Source organism: Leguminivora glycinivorella, chromosome 1 (assembly GCF_023078275.1).
Source record: "Leguminivora glycinivorella isolate SPB_JAAS2020 chromosome 1, LegGlyc_1.1, whole genome shotgun sequence".
Lineage (NCBI taxonomy): Eukaryota > Metazoa > Arthropoda > Insecta > Lepidoptera > Tortricidae > Leguminivora > Leguminivora glycinivorella.
In genome coordinates, this window is record NC_062971.1 from 17,178,903 (window position 1) to 17,203,244 (window position 24,342).

General features: G+C 38.3%; 1 protein-coding gene across 2 annotated transcripts in view; it reads right to left on the reverse strand.

Annotated features, from left to right (window-relative positions):
- The window catches only part of LOC125232585 (transcription factor p65), a 55,217-nt gene extending 37,059 nt beyond the window's left edge, over positions 1-18,158 (reverse strand). For both annotated transcript variants that reach the window (XR_007177765.1, XM_048138314.1), the window contains exon 1: positions 17,565-18,158. Coding sequence is in view for 1 of the 2 variants with exons in the window: in XM_048138314.1 (XP_047994271.1) it covers positions 17,565-17,580 (16 nt within the window). In the remaining variant the exon portion in view is untranslated. The remainder of the gene's footprint in view (positions 1-17,564) is intronic.
- Between the last annotated feature and the right edge of the window lie 6,184 nt (positions 18,159-24,342).

Genomic DNA, 24,342 nt, shown 5'->3' on the forward strand with positions numbered 1-24,342 from the left:
AATTTGTACTTTTACGTTGGGCAAGTACCGGCGTACTTATTACTAATAAATAAATAAATATTGAGGGGACACCACATAAATCAACTCCATACATCTCCTTACATCTTAATTTAGATATACATACTTATATACTCGTACAAAGAAAACATCCACGACTCGGGAACAAATATCTGTGCTCATCACACAAATAAATGCCCTTACCGGGAATAACAACCGATATAACTTTACGAGTACCTGGTTATTTATTATTCAAGTATATTTATTTCAATTAACCTACGGCGGCCAAGTTGTTTTTTCGCGATTTTAGGATTAACAAAAAGTTCAGTTTGTACGACAATAATTATAAGTTGTGACGTTGATATCCGCCCCTCAAAATATGATCAGCAGAGATCCGACGGATTTGCGACATTCTTAGTGACTTACGTCATTTAAATGACTTTTAGTATGAGATGACGCACAAAAATCCGATCTCTGGATCAGACAAAAAATATCAACCCGTTAAGTTAAACGTATATTTTTGTGTACATAAATAAACGAACATTGTAAACAAATCGTGTAGCTACTTGTACTATTAGTTATGGTCATTTAACCATATACCGCTTAGTTTAGTCACTAGACGTTCGCGCCAGGGACATCCTGTTTGTTTACGTTATAAAAATATAACGCATATTAGGTAAGTATTGTGTCATTACGGTTATTAGTCTATTGAAATTCGGAATATTCGGATATAATATAACAAAGACTGGTAGTAACTGATAGTGAAATGGATATAAATGTGTTATTTTTGTCTTGCTTTTTCGAGAGTATAAATCATCGCCTTTGCGTTATCCCGGGATTTGCCTCGGCCATAGATTAATTAAATAAAGAAAGATTGGTAACTCAGTACATCGTGTAGCGACCTACTTAACGCGAGTTATCGTCGCTGGTACCTCTTAGTTTTCGAGTTATTTACAGATGGCGCTGTTTTCAATGTTGAAAAGTGCCACCTAGTGAGATAATAATTAATTACATTGCCGAGTAACCACATCTGAATATGATTCAATATTTTGAGCCGGCGGCACCTCGTTTTTTGGCTTAGGGGTTAGAGTATCTGACTTGCATTTTTGAGATCTCAGGTTCGAGACCCAGCTCCGGTTTTTTTGAATTGTTCGCGCCTACTTGTTGTGTGTTTGAATCATAGAAAAGTAAGTATGAATTGTTCGCGCCTACTTGTTGTGTGTTTATAAAACCCATAGGCCCATAGGGAGGTACCTATCTACCTACTCTACTCTCCAATCACTTATGTGACGTTGTCTCTTTCCAAAGACCGATGTGCAAGTTTTATCGCCCTTTACTGTATTTATATAAATTTATCGGTACCCATAAGTATTAAAAATCTTTATTTAGGCACCTACAGCTATACAGTCAAGGAATTTGATTCCCTGCCCATTTAAAGAAATACGTATATAATATTTTATTTTATTCCATATATATCTTTGGTTATACTTACCTAGTATTGAAATGTCAAATTACTTAGCACTGTTTTTGACATTTCAAATTAACTCGACCAAATTATGTAGGTTGCTTATAGGCGTGTCGTCCGAAACTAAACACGTGTTTCTAATTTAGTAGCGTTGCTAATGTTTTATGCATCAACATCATCAAAGCAACGTCTTCATCTAGCTAGATCTTATTGTACTACATATATTAAACCTTAATCCGTTTTCACGTTATCCGATCCGATATTGGATGTCGGAAGGATTTCAATGGAAAAAATCCAAGATGACTGTAATGTATGGGATATCGGTCCGAAATCTGATATCGGATCGGATAATGGGAAAACACACTTCAACACTTCGCACTGTCAAACAAGTGAAACAAGTCTATCAGTAAATAAGAACTAAGAAAACTATAGGTATCCTTTTCTCTAGCACCCTAAAGAAAAGGATGCATATAGTTTTATTTTGTTCTTATTTACTGACAGACTTGGTTGACAGAGATTATGTCATAATTTTGAAGTAAAGCGTAACATGCAGTGTTGCCACCGCGATTTTGAAGATAGACTGATGTCTGACTGATGCCAAAAATATGCTAAAATGTCACCTAAAAAAGACAAAGACGCTAGAATATATAAATAAATTTGTGTGTAAGTTTATAATGTCATTAATGCATAGTATGCAGAAAAATACACTTGATTACTTGACTGTTAAGGCTAATGATGTTAAGTTAGTTCCGTAAGTCGTCCCGTCACCAGCACACCGCACCCTCGTTGAGCTTTGGCAGCCTTACTCACCGGCAGGAACACAACACTACGAGTAGGGTCTAGTGCTATTTGGCTGCGGTCTTCTGTAAGGCGGAGGTACTACCCCAGTTGGGCTCTGCTCTAGAGACACAAAGCGGAATATCATTCGCTATGCCCTACCTCCTCCTGAAATGTATTCTATATATATCTATCTATTCTATCTATCTATATCTATTGGGTTGGTAAGAAAGTAATGAGCGATCGATTGAATTCCACATAAAATTTTTGAGAGAGTTCTAGAATCTTCTATGGTCGAAAGTATATAAAGGGCGAGTCGCACAGTTTCTCGTCAGTCATTCACTAGCTGTCGCCGAGCTAATATAAGGAAGAAAATGGACGAATTAAAAGTGCATGTATTATTATTGTTAGTTTTAGTGGGCCTTTGTGTGTCACGTCGACCAAGAGAGATCTATTGTGACGGCCCTTTGTGGTTAGATAACCTTACTTATGCCCGTTGAATCCAGGAAATTCCAGATTCTTTGGGCTGTAAGGTCTTGTACCTCATAGGGTTGCAGTACCTGCCGCCCTAGGTAGATACTTCTCTTTGACATTAGTGGACCGCAGGAACAAAGGATGTGCATTGCAGTCTCCTCCGTTTCCTGGCAGAACCTGCATGTCGCCTCTTGTTTCAACCCCAATTGAAACATGTGTTTGTTCAGCTTGCAGTGTCCAGTCAATATTCTGGATACCGCGCAGATTTTGTGTCTTTTGAGCCCTATGAGCTCTTTAGCATATCTGCTGTTGAACGGTTTTATTAGGGCTTTCGAGTGTTCTTGTCCTCTCACGAACTTCCACCCATCGATTGCCCTTCTTTTTTCCAGGTTATTTAGCAGAGAATATGCTTCTCGTTTTGTGAATCCACAAAACGGTTCGGGGCCGATCAGGGGTGTGTCTGCGCCCTTTCTAGCGAGTTCGTCTGCTTCGTCGTTTCCGGTAATGTCGGAGTGCCCTGGTACCCATCTAAGTGTGACTTTGTTGGAGTTGGCCAGTGCGTTTAGGTTTGTTTTACAGTTCTGGACTAGCTTTGAGTTGGACTCTAGAGAATCTAGTGCCAGCAGAGCAGCTTGGCTGTCTGAGTTGATGTAGATATGTTGGTGTCTTAGGTTTCTATCCAGGTTAATCTCCACACATTTGTTAATGGCGAAGACTTCTGCCTGGAAGATTGAGGCCTGTCTGCCCATGCTGACGCTGGCCCTGAGCTTGGGTCTCTCACCATAGATCCCACATCCTACATCATTTCCTTTTTGGAACCATCCGTGTACCATATGTGGCTTCCCTCTTCGACGTACATTTGGTCGTTAGTCCATTTGTCTCGAGGAGGTATTTCCACCGTGTACAGTTTGGTAAAGTTGCACTCTGTGTATGTGTCATCGGTGGGCATGCTAAGTGTTTTATTTGCAAATACCCAGGCCTTGAGTTTGGCTAGTGCTTGGGAGCGCCATTTTGGCCTATTTAGAGTGCATATCCTGTAGACACACTGCTTGGACTCCTTTTGCACTTGCAGGGGGAGTGGTAAAATGTCAAGCAGTGCATCGAGGGCCGCCCCGGTGTCGAGGAGAAGGCGCCTGTTGCTGTAATGCAAGCAGTGCGTTGCAGGCTGTTTAAAGCTTGTATTGCTGTCGTTTGGTTGGTTTTGTCCCACCATACTGCGGAGGCGTAGGTGATTATGGGCCTCACTACCGCTGTATATAACCACATAGCAATGTTGGGTCTTAAGCCCCATCTTGCTCCTGCCATTCGACAGCATGACCACAGGGCCATCTTTGCTTTATGAGTGATGTTTCTCAGGTGAGGGTTCCAAGTTAGCTTTTGGTCGAAAGTGACCCCTAGATACTTGACCTCGACCGAGAATGGTATTAAAGTGCATGTAAGGCATTGCTTACTATATGAATTTCAGTCTGGCCATTCAGCCGCCGAAGCAGTGCGTAATATATGTCAGCGTCTTGCTCCTGAAGTTGTGTCTGAGGCCACGGCGAAACGATGGTTCCAGCGGTTTCGTAGTGGCGACTTTTCATTATCAGATCAACCTAAGTCTGGTCGACCGGTGAAGATTGATGTAGCCAAATTAAAAACCTTAATTGAAGGAGATCCGAGGCTAACGAGTCGTACTATTGCTACCGAGTTAGGCTGCTCTCATGTCACCATAGAAACACATTTACACGAGTTGGGAAAAAACTACAAATACAGTGTTTGGATACCGCACGAACTTGATAGAGATCAACTAAACCGCCGTGCCGATATCTGCATACAACTTCTGTCTTTTCGCCGCACATTCAACTGGTTGGACCATCTTATCACTGGAGATGAAAAATGGGTCTTATATATAAATCACACACGCAAACGTCAGTGGCTAGCTCCAAACGAAAAAGGAATAGAGGCACCAAAAACAGAGCCTCACCCGAAAAAAGTTATGCTGTCCGTTTGGTGGGATATTCGTGGTATTATTCACTGGGAACTCCTACCAAGTGAAATGACTGTTACCGCATCAATTACTGTAATCAGCTTGAAAATTTAAACCAAAAAATCTGTCAGAATCGTCCACAGCATGCTAAAGTTTTTTTCTTACACGACAATGCTCGCCCACACATTGCAAAAGTGACTCGGCTAAAGCTATTGGAGCTAGGTTGGAAAGTGATACCTCATCCACCGTACTCTCCAGACTTGGCACCTACGGATTACGCATTGTTCAGATCGCTAAGCAATGCCTTGAATGAAAAAAAGTTCGATGATCAAGCCCATCTACGACAGTACATAGCTGAGTTTTTTGAATCTAAACCTAAGAACTTCTTCGCCGATGCTATTCATTCTTTACCAGAACGATGGAGACAAGTAGTAGATAACGAAGGCCGTTATATTTTTGATAAATGATTAAAATAATAAATTAAATAAAAATTTCAATATTAGTTATGATTGGCTCATTACTTTCTTACCAACCCAATATATAATATAAAGCTACAACCCGACTGACATTTTTCAAAAAATGGGCAGAAGGAGTTTTCGCAGGTGGCAGTGTTTGGTGTGGTCGTATAGAGGTTGGTCCTGCGACCCCGGATAGATCAGACCGTCGGTCTACCGGTTCCGGGTAAAAAAATGTTGGACGGCCTGGCCAAACGGCTGGAGTTAGCCGGGGAGTGTTCGACCAAATGTCATAGAGGACCCTGGGCAGTTTTTGACGCCGCCATTTTTTTTTTCAAAATGGCCGACTTTTTTTTTGATGATTTTTCAAGTTTGTCGTAGAGAGCTCAAATTTTGGTCATAGAATCTCCAAGTGGCCTTGATTCGAATGAAATAAAAAAAAATTGAAAAATGCTACAAATGTGGGAAAACTGGCCACTTTTATTTTGTATGGCAACTTTTAAACCGTAAGAGATAGCCGGGGGGGTGCTCGACCAAATGTCATACAAGTATCCGAGTAGAAAAAAGTTGCATTAAAAAAAATTCAAAATGGCCGACTTTTTTTTTTAATTTCAAAATGGTCCTAGCGCGCTGAGATTTGGCACACGGGTGGAAAGTAGTCCCAAGATTTATATTCAAAAAGAAAATTTTGAAAAACTCAAAATGGCGGCTTTTGAGGGCCAATTGAAATTTGTATGGAAGTTTTTTTTTTAATCGCCATAGCTCCGTAACTGTACAAAGAAGTGAAAAGTGCTCGAACAAATGTTATACCGTCATCCAAGGTCCATAGCATGGCATTTAAAAAAAATCAAAATGGCCGACTTTTTTTTTGAAAAATTTCAAAACGGTCTGAGCGCGCTGAAATTTTGCACACGGGTGGACAGCCGCCCTTAGATTAGTATACAATAAGGAATTTTTGAAAAATTCAAAATGGCGCCCTTTGAAGGCCAATTGAAATTTGTATGGAGGTCTTTTTTTTTAATCCCCATAGATCCGTAACGGTAGGAAAAAGCTTAAAAGTGCTGATCGGCTCGCCGGCGGATCGGGAAGTTGGAGTTTAAACACGACCCAATAGTAAAAGTGTCTTAGAGAAGCGGAACGACGGGATTGGGTCGTGTTTAAGCTCCAACTTCCCTACAACCCCCACAGTAACTACGCGGAGGGCCGAAGGCCCGGAGCGTGTCTTCCAAGCTCCCAAGCACGCGAGGCCGCAGGCCGAGCTGCGGGCAGAGAGTGCTCCCAAGCACTCAAAGGCTAAAGCAAAAAAGCAAAGCAAAAAAACAAAAAAGCATAGCTCAAAAACAAAAAGCAAAAGCAAAAAAGCAAAGCACAAAAACAAAAAAGCAAAGCACAAAAGCCCAAAAAGAACACCGCGGGGCCCTCGGGCCCCGCTCACCTTTAAAAAACTAGTATAAATACTAAAAACACCAATACAGTGAGCTGTGACCAAAATAAATAAACCGTCTTGCGTAGCCAACACCACGATACATCACACGCGATGCATCACATCAAGTGCAAAGACGTCTTTCAAACCCGCGCGCTTCATCTGCATTGCGTATAGTTCAAAAACTACTCAACGGATTTAAATGATTTTTGTTTTATTTTGCAGATGACATTATCAGGTTTTATTTTAATAAATAAAAATGTGACTATATCTTAGAAAATTAACTAGTCAATTTCACGAGATTGATTTTTTTAAGTTTCACATTTTTCGGCCGCCGTCTTTTATTTTTTCAATGATTTTGATTTTTATATGAATAAACTTTTCAATGACAACTGATAGACATCCCAATCATTAAAATCAGTGCAGCCGTTGTGATTCCATAAATTTTTACATCACGTGCAAAAACGTCTTTCAAATCCGCGCGTTCCTTTGAAACGAGTATATATAGATCAAAAACTACTTAACGGATTTTCATTATTATTTGAATATATAAAAATGTGGCCATATCATAGAAAATGAAAATTTCACTAGAAAGAAAAAAAAGTTTGAAAATTTTATATTTTTCTTATTATTCGCCCGCCATCTTTAATTTTTTTTTTAGTGTTGTGTTCCTGTCGGTGAGTAAGGCTGACAGAGCTTAATGAGGGTGCGGTGTGCTGATGACGGGAGGACTTACGGAACTGACTTATTTCGTCTATTGTCCTTTGAGTCGTCGGCAAACCGAACCCTCCTTAGAGCTTGTACACTCCTTTTTACTGTGTACTTAAAACAGGAAAAGGGAATGTACAAGTTTCTAATGGGGTGGCAACGCTCATGTGACACTCTTTGAGTTGCAGGCGTCCATAGGTTACGGTGACCGCTTTCCATCAAGCGAGTCGTACGCTTGTTTGCCACCGACGTAGTATAAAAAAAAATAAGCGTTTTAATACAAACTGATTGACACCCCAACCATCAAAATCGGTGCAGCCGTTGTGATTCTATAAATTTTTAAAAATACGAAATATAGAAAATGTCCGCCATCTTGAATTCTAGTGGATGAAAATTGTGTTTCCTCGGAAGAAATCATTTATATTGGTCCCTAATATCACTGTACAAAGTTGCTTGCTTTTTGCATAAAGTGCAGCTTTTTTGACCACAATTTCGTTTCGCCGTAAGCCTTATATCTCTTTTCGTTTTTGTTTCACTATTGATAGCTAGCCAAGGCGCGTCATAATTTTGTCTGTGACAAGAAGTGAGAGGAATAGTTCCCGTCATAGTTATCATTGTTATCAACAAACAATATTTCTTTAATCTTCACAAAACATTAAACTATTTGTTATAAGGGCCCGCGCAGACGGGCGACAAAGTCACTCGACGACTTTTTTGTCTCTGTCGTAACTCCTTGCGACAATTTCAAAGGTGCGCACACGGGAACGACAGCGATGCAACCACAGACTACTATGAAGATACTACGGACGCAACTTTTTCTTTTTTCATGAAATTAAGAGCCTACCCAAAAAACATTTTTGGTACTTCAGAATAAGTGTTTAAAAGTTTTGATGAACTCGTTAGAATTTTACAACCCGGCATCGTTTTCCTCAATATTGTAGGACTATTCTTTTAAATTCTTGTCATATAAAGTCGGTCTTACCTCTACTTCTGAAGAATTGAAATTAAACGACAGGTATCAATGTCGACTTCAACAATCGGCATTTAAAATTATATTTTTTTCGAATAATAACATACGTTCGCCCAGGCGGTTGAGTGATAACTGTCAAAATGACAACCGACCGGCGACTATTTTGTCACCGTGTGCGCACTTGCATTGAAACATATAGAGAATGAGACAGTTACGTCGCAGGCTTGTCGTCACTCGTCGAACCCGCAGACAAAAAGGTTGCGTCGCAACGTGTGCGCACTTTTATACTAGCCCATAGACCGATCTCCGCAGACAAAAAAATTGAGTCACCCGTCTGTGCGGGCCCTAACGCATACTTTGCAATTCGCAGGAGATACCAACGCCTGGACTGGCAACACCGACCGGGTTAAACGTCAAATTCAAGCTTCGTGCGTATATCATTTCAATAATGTGTTATAAATATTAAAAATGTAAAATATAAGGAATTACAGTTATGTATCGTATTTTAATTAAAATGAGAAAGTGTTATCATAAGTTTTCATGCAGCCTAAGAAGCCAAATATTGACGAAAAAACTACGCCAACCGTCAACGGAGTAGCGTTCAAGATTTAAAATTATAATTAATTAGCGTTTTTTACAGATGGGTATAGCTTACTTAATATTTAAGTGTAGTTTTTCAGATTATTTGTCTAGAACTAGTAACTGTCATAGGTTATTTTTGTGTTTTCTGTTTGTAAACATTTGAAGTACATAATAGTATTTTAACTTCCATATTTACATTTTCTTTGTTAAACCAACTCGAGATAATAAAACCTTACTCACTGCTATCCCATGTAACTTGCAACAAAGTGAATTACAAAGTTTGTTATATGAAATCTTGTTAACAAAATCAAGGCTGTGGTTCCATATTCTTGTATCTTAATCACATTATATCCTGTTATAAGCCCTATTTAATATATTTTAACAATACATTTAGGCTTCAATATCTCACATGATGAATAATGTTACAGAACAAACTAGCAAGGTTACAACACACCGGGATGTGATGGTGGCTAGAATGAAACAAACACAAGCCTCAAAAATCAGCAATCAGCCAACCAAGATGTCAAGTAACACAAGCCTCAAAAATCAGCAATCAGCCAACCAAGATGTCAAGTATGAAGACCTGCAAGGACAACGGGATGACCTCTAGGCAGTCATTGATCGGTTCCAGCAATGCCAAGAGATACATGAGCAGGCATTACAACGCATCCGGGACCTCGAGCAGCAACTGCAGGAGTCGGATTCAAAATGGTATTGCAAGTATTGCTCCGGGAACTCCGCTCTGGCTGAAAACAATTTAAGTATATTTGCTGAATATAATATATTTGATTTAGATGTGGTTCATGACAGTGCATCATGCTCCCCAATGAAAGACCCTGTAGATTTAAAACAGTCTGTGCACATAGAGGGCGGCAGTGATCCCAGAGTGACGTTGAAAGGGTCAAATAAAATTAAAAAATATCTAAAGCTAAGCAAATTCAAAATACATCAAAATGTAACAGCTGCCTTAAGCGATGAGCTTCTAAACTGTCAATACCAACTTGACCTGACAGCACAGGAGTTGAACCATCGCTCCGATGAATTTCACAAATTAGAATTGAAACTAAAAGACCTGAATAATAGGTATGAACTGACAAGTAAAGCATTACACGAGTACATCTTTTGTGAATAACGTTCTAGATCCATCGAGCGTGTACCCTGTGTGCATGGACTCGCCTGCGCCCGCTTGTTCGAGCCGCGCCCGAGCCGGCTTAGCCCCGCTCCCACGAGCCCGCGCCCGTGCGCCGTCGCGCCGGCTCCGTCGCCGTCGAGCCTTCTGCAGCTGGCGCTGTCGCGGCTGGCCGCCGAGCCTCCTGCAGCTGGCGCTGTCGCGGCTGACCGCCGAGCCTTCTGCAGCTGGCGCTGTCGTGGCTGATCGCCGAGCCTGAGCCTCGGCCGCCGGCCCCCGCCGCCGCTCCGCCCCGCGGCGGCATTATATATATTTTTTCTTTAGTTGAGACATCAAGAGTCTTTTAAAACTCTAAAGTTATTTTAGTTATTTTTTATTTGTATCAGTTCGTTTTTTTTTCTTCATCATGTATATATTTTTTATTTTTTTAGATATACCTTGACACTTAGAGACTCTCTCTCTAACATCTCTTATTAAGCATAGTAGCTTTGTACTTTGTATAATTTATTGAAATTAATTTCCATAGAGCAGTCTGTTAATATTTTCTTTATGAATACTTTTGCATGTGTATTTTGAAAAAAAGTGGCTGAGGCGTAGGGTTAAAGCCGGCGTAGCTTTATTTGACGTTCATATCATTGTAATATGCCTACTTGGAAATAGTGCATTACGATACAAGTGCGTAAAAATCGACACGAGTTACGAATTTCCTTTTCGCACGTGTATCGTACGACGTTTTTCAGTACAGATGGCCCTCCGAAGTTTAGACCTGACATATACTCGTAATGAACCACTTCTCGCACTAGTGCGTAAAAAAAAACACCATCTGTACTGAAAATAAATATTTCAATGCATTTCAACACTTAGCATGATAATTAAGAAACTTTTCAAAGAATTTAATTAATAAAAAAAAACATTCAGTCGAATTGAGAACCTCCTCCTTTTTTGAAGTCGGTTAAAAATTGACTTATAAATATATTGTTTTATTCCACATTCATATATTTAAAAAAATCGATGATGAAATGATGAATGTTGATCATAAATTAGCCGCAAATCGTACAACTTCTGTCCTATTCTGATAATAGTGCCATCTGACTCTGTCGTGCTGATATATGTAGCTGTTTGTGGTAAAACATTTTTATAGTAATAAAAATAAAATAATCTGAAAGTAATACTTCCGTCTTAGTGCGTTTTCACATTATACGATCCGATATCGGATGCAGGACCGATATCCCATATATTTAAGCCGCCATTTTTGATTTTCGCCTTTGAAATCCTTCCTGACATCCGCACTTAGGGTTGTAATATTTTACGTAGCATATTTTGCCTATTCTGGGATGTACGTCCAAGATAATTTAGAATAATCGTTAAAACTTGTGCAAAAAAAAAAAAACAAATACTAATGATAATGAATGTGCATATTGAGAGTCAAGAGTATTGTACGCCAAATTCTGGCAGATTGTGATGTTACAAAATACTAACCCTATCATCAATTCATCATTTATAAAGTCGCCGTCAATAGAATTTGTGAACAATGTAAACAAACCTTGTACGTTGTCAAAATGTCTTTAATTTTCATTCTAACTCATCAGATACTGGCTAAATCCAACCTTTGAAATAATAAAATTGTGCTAAAATATTGATATTTTGTATAATGGTTTGTTTACATTGTTGGCAATTTCTATTGACAGCGATTTTAACTACTCACATTCGAACAATAAATAAACTGAATTTAAAACTTATCTTCAATATGCCAACTTTGTTTAGCATGCAGTGTTGTGCATCTTGCATACGCGCCATCTACCGGATTATAATGTTTGCTATTAGTCATCAAACGTACAAAACACTTCCCATGAATTGAATCTGATTCAAGTACCCGATTGGTAAAAAATGACTTAATTGTTTTTGTTAATTTCGGTGTTATATAGTGATAATGTTGTACGATCATGTTCCAAATTTTGAAATAATACGACTTAGGTCATTTAAATGAAATTATTTCGTGAATTGAACAATACCATTTGTCGCGAGAGTATAGTAATGCCATCTATTGTTTTACGAGTCAAACATATAAAACGATGTACTGAGTTACACGTCTTCCTTTATTTAGTTTAGTCTATGCCTCGGCTCATGGCAGCCGACCCCAGGGATTGGGATTAGCTTTGATAACTAATCCCAAGATTTGGTGTAGGCACTAGCAAAGCGCCTGTCGTCTGACGTAAAGAAGAAAGAGGTAACTATTAGGCCTTATTGGGAATAGTCCGGTATCCTCAGGTTTTCCTTCACCGAAAAGCGACTGAAAAAAATCAAGTAAGTACATAGTTTCGAAAACTTCATTGGTACGAGCCGAGGTTCGAACCCGCGTCTGTCGAGAAAATACATAACCAAAATAAATGTATGGGATATAACAATTCAGTAACCTCGGCATCTTTTCCCGGATTATGGAATTTTAGAATCATTTTGAGAGGTTTCATCCAAAGATCGTGGATGCAAATGCTAAAACTGCAAACATTACTCAATTACCAAACGGTCAGATTTTTTAATATTTCAAATTAATTTATATGAGGTGAGTAAACTGAACAATTTGTCACTAGATTTTCCTTATCCTGCTGTTACCTTATAATTTTCAATTTACCACCTACGCAAGTACACATTAAGTTTACATTTTACCTACTCTTAAATACTACACTGATAGAAGAGTGATTGAAGTAACTTTTCCTGTATGGGTAAAGATAATTAAGTGGGTTATGCACACATAAATACAGTAGTAGATTTTGTAAAATAGAATCCTTAGCGTAGTGAGGAATTCTAGTGTTGACGCCTCATTTGGAAATTATTTTGCCGCCGTGTGACACATGTAAAGGCTCTCTTGATACTTCAAAAACAAATGAAATGACATAATACTTAGTAGCATTTTATCCACAAGAGTAATTTTAATTGCAAATTTCACAAAAAAAATGTGTTTTACTCGGTGCATCGATGTATCGAATTGTGTCGATTTGAGAAATAAAATCGAGCCCTATTGGGATGGATGCGGGAGGGAAACGAGCAGACGAGCTGCCTGATGAGAAGCAGTCATCGCACCCCATGGACATGAGCAACATCAAGGGTACCAAATTTTTTATATCCCAACTTTTATGCACTGTATTTATAATTTAACTGGATAGCTTTTGATATGTCACGGACAACGGAAGTAACGGGAGACTTGGAACCTCTGGGATATTCGACTTCGTATAATATGATTATATTAGTCAGAGGTAGTTCGTTTACAAAGAGTTAGATATAACGTAACATTGTATTGGACAATATTATCTAGACTAGGTGAGTGTAAGTAAAAGTAGATTTCCTCAGAACAATAGTACGATAAGAACTGCGTGTACATCGATCTTGGACATGTCGAAGTCACTTAGCAAAATCATGATAAATAGCCACTCCACCTGGTCCGATACGAGGTTTAATCTCATTAAAATTATACTAACATAAACTTTAATTATTTCATTTAGTGTTGGTTTTATTAACCCCCGACGCAAAAACGAAGGGGTGTTATAAGTTTGACGTGTCTGTCTGTCTGTCCGTCTGTCTGTCTGTCTGTCTGTGTGTGTGTCTGTCTGTGGCATCGTAGCTCCCGAACGGATGAACCGATTTTGATTTAGTTTTTTTTGTCTGAAAGCTGAGTTAGTCGGGAGTGTTCTTAGCACAGAGAACCTCCTATAGAGTGGCAGTCTTGTATATTTGGTTCGCGATACGAGTCACCAGTGTTTGGGGTGCGAGGAGCGGGCGGGGAATGTGTTAAGCGCGCTGTGATTGGCCGTTTCAAGGACGGCGGGCAGTCGCGCCAGATGAAAAGGGACAGAAGTATGACTGTCCCTCTACTGACGCGTAAGTGGCCAATGTAAGTTGACCTATGCCGGCTCTGAATAAATTATAAATATGACTTATTTGTGGAATGTAATGCCGTCTGTTTTTAAATTTGAGCTTCTTGTTACCTTTCCACACCATTTCACACTACAGGTAGACATCTTTAAGGCATCAGAATACCCTTTTCCAATTTTTTTGTGCGAAAAACACGCGCTGCTTTCGGGTCTGTTACTTGGTCGATACTGATCGGGCACGGCGAGCGCCCGCGCTTATATCAGTGCAAATACTAGGAAGGCTGGCGACCGCGAGTCGTCTTGTAATAGATGTCTATAGGGGTTGGTCTGTGGTTCTTAGCCATGTTTCATGAAAATCGGTCCACTATGTCACGGTCGGGGGTTTTTTCAAAATTTTAATTTTGTGGTTAGGTTAGGTTATTTAGTTGACACTGATCTCCCGGCCTAGCCGAAGTGATGTCGTTCATCTCTCTCGATCGCACTTTCGTATTCGCGGGACACTGCTACAGAGCCACTTGCGTTTCGTTCACTATGGAGCGTTAACGATTGTCACTTCGGCTCACGAAACGAAACGCTCGTAGATATCTATCTCTAGCGCTCTTGTATATTGGCGCGACAGAGCCAGACTACCTTTCGCGGCGTTTCGTTTTCGTTTCGCGTCGTAGAAATGCCATTCGGCTACGGTGCCTGATATCATTATCGAATATGATCATGAAAAAATGAATGTTGTCAACATAGACTAAAGCACCTAATGTAATTTTTAAGTGGGGCTACCACGACTTTGACACCAAGCCAAGCCGTGCCATAAGAATAATAAAAAAACCCGGCCAAGTGCTAATCGGACTCGCCCACCGAGGGTTCGGTTCCGTAAAAACTTTCAATGGTTAAACTTAAAATAATCCCATGTTACTATAAAAGTCATGAATCAAAAGACTGGGCTAGAAGTATAAGTACTCTAATGAAATTTATTGCGTTTAGCGCCATCGCTCGGCGAATTCGCTAACTAATTTACGCGACTTGTGTATAGTACGAATCTTCTGAGATGTTTTTTTTGGCTTTTGCCGTAATCTGTTAAACAAAAGCCTTTGTTTGTCTTATTCACGGCGGCGGCTAGCTTCCGTCTCCACGGCACGTGTTATAGTCTCAGTGTAGTTAAAAAGCAACTATCATGATAGTAATAAGGTTCAAATTCGAAGCGCTGGTGGCCTAGCGGTAAGAGCGTGCGACTTACGATCCGGAGGTCGCGGGTTCGAACCCCGGCTCGTACCAATGAGTTTTTCGAAACTTATGTGCGAAATGTCATTTGATATTTGCCAGTCGCTTTTCGGTGAAGGAAAACATCGTGAGGAAACCGGACTAATTCCAATAAGGCCTAGTTACCCGTCGGGTTGGAAGGTCAGATGGCAGTCGCTTTCGTAAAAACTAGTGCCTACGCCAAATCTTGGGATTAGTTGTCAAAGCGGACCCCAGGCTCCCATGAGCCGTGGCAAATGCCGGGATATCGCAAGGAGGATGATGAATAAGGTTCAAATTCATTACAGGCCCTTTCGGATAACACGTTTTGTCATCTTCAAAAAAGTTACCTTACCTGCTAGGGAGGTTCACGAATGTATGGAGAAAAAAAAGGGTTTTTTATTTTCGCTCTACAGGTCTTTCTTGTTCCATTATGATAAAAAATGATATGTACCAAAAATTTGCTTCTTATTGGCACATTTAGAGGTTGCTATGATTTGCATGTAGGAGCCCATTAGTATGGAAGTCGAAAATCTTCAAATTGTAAAATCAGCGAATATGACCGGCGCAATGCAAGCAAGACTCATTTTGGAATTCGTATTCTGGTGTCTGTATGTACGTACCAAGTCACATTTAGTGTTTTTAGACATCAAAATGCTAACCAGTTTATTGTTGACTTTTAAGGCTACAGGTTCAACCTAGTTCATCAACATCGCACAAAAAATGAAGTCCAATAATATTGTTATAATCTAAGATAAAATGCCTATTTTCTATATGCTCTAGCTTTTTTACTATTGTGTACCAAAATGTTGAAATTTTATATGAAAACTGAAAAATCGTCAAATCATAGCGACCCCTAAACACTACTTTATCATGCTGAAATTTTGTATACAGACATTTGGTTTGGGATCAAATCGAGAAAAAAAGCCCTGTGGAAGAAAAAAAATTAAAAAAACATATTTTTTGAACCACCCTATATACCTGCATACTGCCAACTGTTAAACCTCTATTCTGATTCAGCTAGGAGGTTGAACCAAACTGTTCTACCTTAGGGATGGTTAGAAGGCGCCTCAGGCGCCACGAGCCTTCGGAAAAGTCATATCTTGGAATTTTCGACCCTTGCCTTCGTGACCAGCTGAGCGGTTTAAGTATCCGTCCGGTAAACGGAGGACGCTAGTTCGATTCCAGCTCGGGACACTTGGAGGCCTTGGTCACTTTTTCTTTATCTGTGACATTAATTTCATGTTTATGAAGTATAATAGTAGTGTGACTACTGTAAATAATTTAATTTGTTCTTAGAATGGAATTTATCGGAGTTTGCATTTTATATTCGGACAGACCTATAATTTTGTGTGCTAAAAATAATGTGTTGGGATATTTATGGCCTTGTTGGTTGTCACCACGTTGAACATACACAACTGCACAACTCGTACATTCACTAGTATGTAATAGCAAGTCTGGTTGAGACCTATGCCAAAGGCAACCAGACAAAACTTCTGTGGAGAATGGCTAGCAGGAAGCAGTAAGTAATAGCAAGTAGATTGTCAATAATGTGATTGTGATATCGTGAAAACTAATTCTTTTTCGTTTTTGTATTATCATATTCCATTTAGTAAATATAAAAATAATAACAACACAACACACACATAAATTAAATTAGATGACATAAAAAAAAGCAAGAATTTAGGTATCAAAATATGTACATATAGAGTCATGGTATCAACATCATTCACTCAAATCGTAAATTTTCTTTGTCATGTAAGAAAGTAATATTTATTAAAAAATCTATTTGTAATTAATATTAATAAATCATTGAAAATATTATCTCATTAATCTAAATCATTTAATATAATAGTGCCCTAACCAAAGCACACTAAAGGTGCCTATGTGAATAGGTTATTCAAAATAAACATTAGCAAATGCTAATTCAAACAACTAATGTAGCCTGCTAGTCTGCCACACCTTGGTTTAGTGATTGATTAATTGCATTTAAATCCAAACAGAGGCAGATTATCGGATCAATATTATAAAAAGCACAGCTTGGCACTTAATGTCAGACAAGAAAAATGTTGATGTTTGAAAATGTTGAGTCATTATTGTTATGATATGATCATTGGTGCAATATTAGCAAGTGCATTATGTTACATTAAAAAATAAATATAAAACGAATCCTGTCAGTAATAATAATTCAACAACATGAGAATGATTTGATAAGTGCACCAACATCAAAATAATTGGTTATGATAAAGGAAATAACATTAAAATAACTGTTAAACACCTGTTGGAAGCAACCACTTTCTAGTGCGCGGCCAGCTTTCGAGTTATTTATAGAACACTCCACCACAGCACACTACATCTACCAAAAGCTACCAATGCAATTTCTACTACAAATAAAACACCTAGATGCATTACGTGTGTGCCTAAGCCACTAAAAACTACATGCCATAAAACAAGTGCCATGAGCGTGACCGTGTCCTTGCATCCAAAGCAATTTAGGACAGGCATGCATCGTTTACCTCCGATGTCGTCCATCGCACTTTAATACGATTAAAAATGCGTTGTCGACGCCACACAGCGCTCCTTGGCGGTCGCACTCGATAATCAGATCGCACATTTAATGAAATTCGACATATCACTGACCGCTACGCACTATTAACAGCAAAATGTAAAAACTGTAATCTCGAACACACCACCTCACTGATCAAACTTTTCTGATTAAAACTAACGCACACGATCGACCGCCACAACACAATACCGATGTAAGCTAAAGACGTACCTCCATGAGCATCCTATAATAATAACTGTCTCTTCGTTTGTCCAAGGAACTAGTTATCAAGGTCTCGTCTCGAACGTAGCACGAACGGTTCCAAGAAATTAATCAGAGGTTATGTCTTGACAACTGACACTTTTAGATGATTATCACAATAAAAACACTACAAAGTTAATAAGTAAACCGCTGATATGCTAATACAATTGGAGACTTTAACAGATTGGGTGAAAATATTAGTTTAAACGCCTTTACAAAGAAGGAAGAAGTGAGCGTCACGACAAAAATAATGCTGGCGCGTTAGTGTGCGTAAGAAACTTTAACATCAGACGTCACACCCGCACACTACGGAAGACTGATCGCAATTGGCCATAGTTGAGCAAATTTCATGGAGCGTTTTGTTGGACTGCAAACGCAAGCATGTTCGAGTGGCGCACTGCAAAGTTTGTAAAAGTTTGCATATCGATACCTCTGGGTTCAATTGGCGTAAAGGACATTTTGGCGAAAATGAGTTATATATACAGTTTTGTTCAGAATTTCAAGCGCTATCGATCTGTGTAGTTAAAATTTCGATATCTCTTAAAAAGTTGCCTTTACGACCAAGATTTTCTACTATGGACTTGCAAAAATAGCTTTTCTGAAGGGGCGTAAATATCAAGTCATTAATTATAAATAATTATTTGTGTCGTAAAGGAAATCTACAAATAAAAATATAGTCGTAAGTCACCTTGATATATATTGTTGCCCTTTAAGCCCTTACTTTTTAAGGATCACATTCTATAGTAGTGTGGTAAAGTTGGGCGTAAAGGACAAGTTTTTTTGTTCTTCGTCCTTTACGACCAGCACTAAAAATATTTTATCCGCAACTGTGATCGATATCTTTGGGTTCAATTGTCGTAAAGGACATATAATGCAGGTTTCCAAGAGAAAGATAAACCCACTTGCTTTGTTTTTTTTACCTATATTTGTGACGTGTATAAGAAAAATATGCAGATTACGAGTATCTTTAACCTAGTGTAGCAACCGTAGTGATAAACTAAACGATTTAGAAGATAGATGGTTGTAAAGGACACGTCAAAATGCTATAACGTCCTTTACACCCATGATTTGATAGGGTCGTAAATGACAGTCTTAGATGATTTTTATACAAAGTCGGGGCGTAATTGTAACCGAAATGGTACTACAAATGTTGTGCTAAGTTTACAATTAAAAACTGGAAAAATGTATCAAAACGTACTTAATATGGCATAGAATAGCTACATTAGTTTAATGCAGTGTATTATTTATCTAAGCTAGATAGCTTAGATAAATAATACACTGCATTAAACTAATGTAACTATTCTATGCCATATTAAGTACGCTAAGATTAGCAACAAAAAAGAACAAGACTATTTTATATCCAGTTTTGTAATAAAGAAACAATATTTGCTTAAAAACTATCTAATACTTTGGCAACAAATTCAAAGTATCTTTTTTAGTATTCGCCGCTGTCTGAATAGTCAGTAGGTTACGCATTCAGTCTTTAATTCTAGCAGGGAAACGCTTTCGTAGTATTATTATACTGCGGCGAGATGTAGGTAATAAAAAAAACACTATGGTAATCAGGGTACGTACCCAAATGCACAAACGCTCACGATAATATCTATTTCGTAGCTATATATCTTTATCGCTCTTGCGTATTGCACCAGACTGCATTTTTGTCGGCGTCTGGCGTCGACGATTGCCATTCAGCTACGCCGGCAGTAAACTTTAACAGTAGACTATACTAACATTTAGTGCGACAATAACAGGTGCGTTTCGCTAGCGAATGAGCGTTAGCGTTTGGTGACTTGGCTATGTACCCAGGTACTTAACAACAACTTACAAGCATTGACTATAATATTTCTAGGATTGAACTCATAATTAAGATTATTCTTATTTAACAGGTTTTAGACTAAATAACAATCTTCTGTTTTAAAATTATCAAAAATATGAATCAACATAGTAGGTAGTCTTGACTACAGTTACTATTATTTATTAGTTGGTCACAGTTTGTATACGCGTCCTAACTTGCGTTTATAACTAGGTACTTAACTCTTTAGTTATTCTTAGAACTTCTTTCTACTTTAGACTTAAAATTACTGTCGTATTAATATAGTATACTGTTCACAGTTGCTGATTAAAGTTTACGTGATTACCATTAGTGTTTTTATATTTACTTAAACTACGAAAGCGTTTCCCTGCTATAATTAAATACCGAATGCGTAACTTACTGAGACAGCGACGCGTACTAAAATAATAACTTTCCAAAATATTAGATAGTTTTTAAGCAAATGTTGTTTCTTTATTGCAAAACTGGATATAAAATAGTCTTGTTCTTTGTCTTTGCAAAATATTTAGATAAATATACACTGTAACACTATTGTGGCTATTCTATGCCATATTAACTACGTTTTGATACATTTTTCAAGTTTCTCAATTGTAAACTAAGCTAAAAACAGTTGCCATTTGTACCATTCCGGTTACATTTACGCCCCGAATTTGTATAAAAATCATCTACGACCGTCATTTACGACCCTATCAACTCTAATTGTTCAAAAAAATCGTGGGTGTAAAGGACGTTCATAGCATTTTGACGTGTCCTTTACAACCATCTAACTTCTAAACCGTTTAGATTATCACTACGGTTGCTACACTAGGTTAAGGATACTAAAAATCTACATATTTTTCTATATACGTCACAAATATAGGTCAAAAAACAAAAAAGATATAAACATTTTTCTAAAAAAAAAGTTGTTTTTTGCTTCTCCTGAAAACCTGCATTTTGTCCTTTACGCCAATTGAACCCAAAGGTATCGATATGGTTTGCATGTGTGAAAATTAGTTTTGCTCAGTAATCAATTTGGTAATTTTTGTTCAATTATCACGTTCAACAATATCAAACTAATGTAAAAATCAGAAATCCGTGATGTCTTGTAACTTCTTTGAAAACAAGTATCATGTACCCAAAGAGCATTGAATCCTGATCTTTACCTACTTGCGAAAATGTAGGCTTCGGTACTTACCAATAATTTTTAAGAAAAAAAAACCCGCCACCTTTGGGGTTCTGGTGAAAGCTACTTGCGAATATTGGATTATGTAGAAATGTGTAGGTATTTTTTAAAACTGCTTTTAATGCTTTAATTATTTGATGGCAACACAAATAAATATGTTACGCATACCGTTAAGGTTTGAGGAGTTTCCTCAATCCCTCATGAATCCGATTATAAGAAATCGAAGCTTAACAAAATTTGACTTGAAAACTCAATATTCTTAACCAATTCTTAATAACAAACATAACTAAATAAATGTCACTGTTCTGAACTTAAATGCATGCTATTCTTATAAAAATGCAAGTCACTATAAGTGTGCCGTTCAGATTTAAGGTGTTCCGTTCTGATCTTCATCAGCAGTTCCACTGCACCAAATGTCACTGTTCTGGACGTAAGTGCATGCTGTTCTTATAAAAATACCAAAGTCACTACAAGCGTGCCGTTCAGATTTGAGGAGTTCGGTTCTGACCATCATCAGCAGTTCCACTGCACCAAATGTCACTGTTCTGGACATAATTGCATGCTATTCTTATAAAAATACCATAGTCACTATAAGTGTGCCGTTCAGATTTCAGGAGTTCGGTTCTGACCATCATCAGCAGTTCCACTGCACCAAATGTCACTGTTCTGGACGTAAGTGCATGCTGTTCTTATAAAAATACCAAAGTCACTATAAGCGTGCCGTTCAGATTTGAGGAGTTCGGTTCTGACCATCATCAGCAGTTCCACTGCACCAAATGTCACTGTTCTGGACGGAAGTGCATGCTGTTCTTATAAAAATACCAAAGTCACTATAAGCGTGCCGTTCAGATTTGAGGAGTTCCGTTCTGACCATCATCAGCAGTTCCACTGCACCAAATGTCACTGTTCCGTACGTAAATGCATGTTGTTCCTTAAAAAACACAAAAATCACCATAATGTGCCTTTCAGATTTGAGGAGTTCCCTCGATTTCTCCAGGATCCCATCATCAGAACTGGGTTCTGAGAAAAATGGGACCAATCTGTATGCATATACATTATTTATGTCCCTTCGGTAGTGTTTTAAATGTTTTAATTTATCGCCACTCGTTTCGAACCTCCTCTTTCTATAGTTAGCTCGTAATTATTATGTCAAATATTTAAATGGCCGTATGTTACATACAGCCTACTAATAATATTTTAGGATAGATGTGCGAATAGGTAATTCGCAACTCATGTGGTCCATGTGGATTTAAAGTACTCTCTTGGTTCGTGTTTTAATTAATCGCTACACGTTTCGAGTTTCCTATTTTTCGCTCTTGTATCGTAATGTACCAATTTCTTCAAATCATGTTCAAATATACTACGAACCACCTACGAACAACTTTACTGCAGAACCATTGTAATAGTACATTACATCAGAGGCCGGGAAAATGAGGCCGGGAATCCGTTTTCACGCCGAGGCATGTATAGTGCTTTTCTCAAACATACAATGAAATAAAAAAAAATGCTCTAAAGGACAATATTTTATAAAAAAAAGTTACTTTGCAGGCCTAGGCCTGAAAAATAATATGAAATCCCTTTACAGTCCTCTCGAGTTGTTGCGCCCAAAAAGCGATACTTCCCAGCCCATTTTAAGGAACGTAAAGACAATATTTCATTGCATGTTTGAGAAAAAGAATAATACAAACAATTAAGGCAAATTAAAAACGCCTCACGTTCTTGTGACGAAATTTTACGCATGCGCAAAAGAGATGAGTGAGACTATAGTGAGACTTCTCTACAGACTATTTCCCGCCCTTTCAAGTTTTCAAATTTTGAAGCTACAGGTGTCGTTACTCAATTTACTCATTTTCAATAATCTAAAAATTATTGACCGCTAAGATTTGAATGCCTAAAGTCCTAAATGGAACCAAGAATGATTTAATACTGGACCGACAAAGCCCATACAAAAAAGCGTACCGTACCCCTGAAATGTATGGGCCCTGGAACGCCGTTGCCAAAAATTTGCTACAGAATTAATAACTTTCAATCTGTTCATTACAGTTTAAATTGCCTGGGACAGATCTGGAATAAGGCGCTTGAGAGGTCAAGGCTTAAAACTAGATGGCGCTGAATCGCAGCCTGAAAGGGGCCAAAAATGGGCCAAAATCATATTTTCCCCGAATATTTTTTATAAGAACAAATGACATATTTCTATATTTTAAAATCATGATAAATCACGTCAATACACATTTTGAAAAAAATAAATAAATTTGTAGGCAATTATTATGCATCATCACTATCATCAGTGTAGGTAGTTATGATAGTATTTAATAGGTGGCGCTAAAAAATTGAGGTACGATTCTTAGTATGAAAAGTTGGTATGGAGTATGTAAATCCAAAATGGAAAAGTGTGTGTGTCTGTTTGTTTGTCCGTTTTTCACGGCAAAACGGAGCGACGAATTGACGTGATTTTGTAGGTGGTGATAGTTGAAGGGATGGAGAGTGACATAGGCTACTTTTTGTCTCTTTGCCGTGGGCAAAAGTAGTATATAAATAATCCTTGCTTGGAACTAAAATTCGCAATTTGCCGGCATGTTTTTCTTTTACCCCCATTAATGTGTAATTAGTGTGACAGAGAAAGAATGACGCGAATTACGGTGTTCGCTATAACCACGGAAGTGTAACTAAGCTATAACAGCCCATGCAGGGGCTTTTTAAATTTGCCAATAAAAATCGATTTAAATAATTTAAATTTAACATTAAACTTTGACCGCAATTTCTAGCACGTTCGTTAGAACCGAAACACCCGAAAGTAAGGTGAGTCATTCTTGTTGCCGTGGGCGTATAATATTTCAGTAGGTTGAGGCTTCAGGAATGAGTCACCATGCGTGACGCAGAATTTCAGTGGCTTTAAGGATATGTTCAACTTACCAATTGATTTATTTTCGTATATATGGTTCTTAAATGTCGGGATCTAAAACTCGAAGCGAGTCCTCTCCCTTCTGTCTTAGTGGACATTAGAGTAGGTATTTTAACAAACATAAAGTTACGTATCTATGTTTTTACTGTATTTTCTGGTGCTATATAAAATTAATGTAAATAGCCTATATGGTAAATAGTTGCACAATTTATAGCTAGACTATGTAAAATACTGACGAGTCTAACGATCGAGCGCGTCACGACACGACATTCCTGGCGCCCGACTACTTGGCTCGTTGTCGCGCCAACGTCAGTTGGAAAACTTTCGCGTGTGGCGCCTTTCCCGCCATTCCCACCCTTACAAGTGGTGCATAAAATATCAGCCAATTACGCTTTATAACTAGGTTTTCAGTTAGAAAAGAAGTGTGGTCTTTAAAGGGTGTGGTGTGTAACGCTCAGGTAATAATAACACCGCTGGTGTTGCAGGCGTCCATAGGCTACTGTAACTGCTTACCATCTGGCGGACCGTATGCTAGTTTGACAGTAACGTGGTATAAAATATATGCATTTTCAACGATGCAAGAAAAATAACTC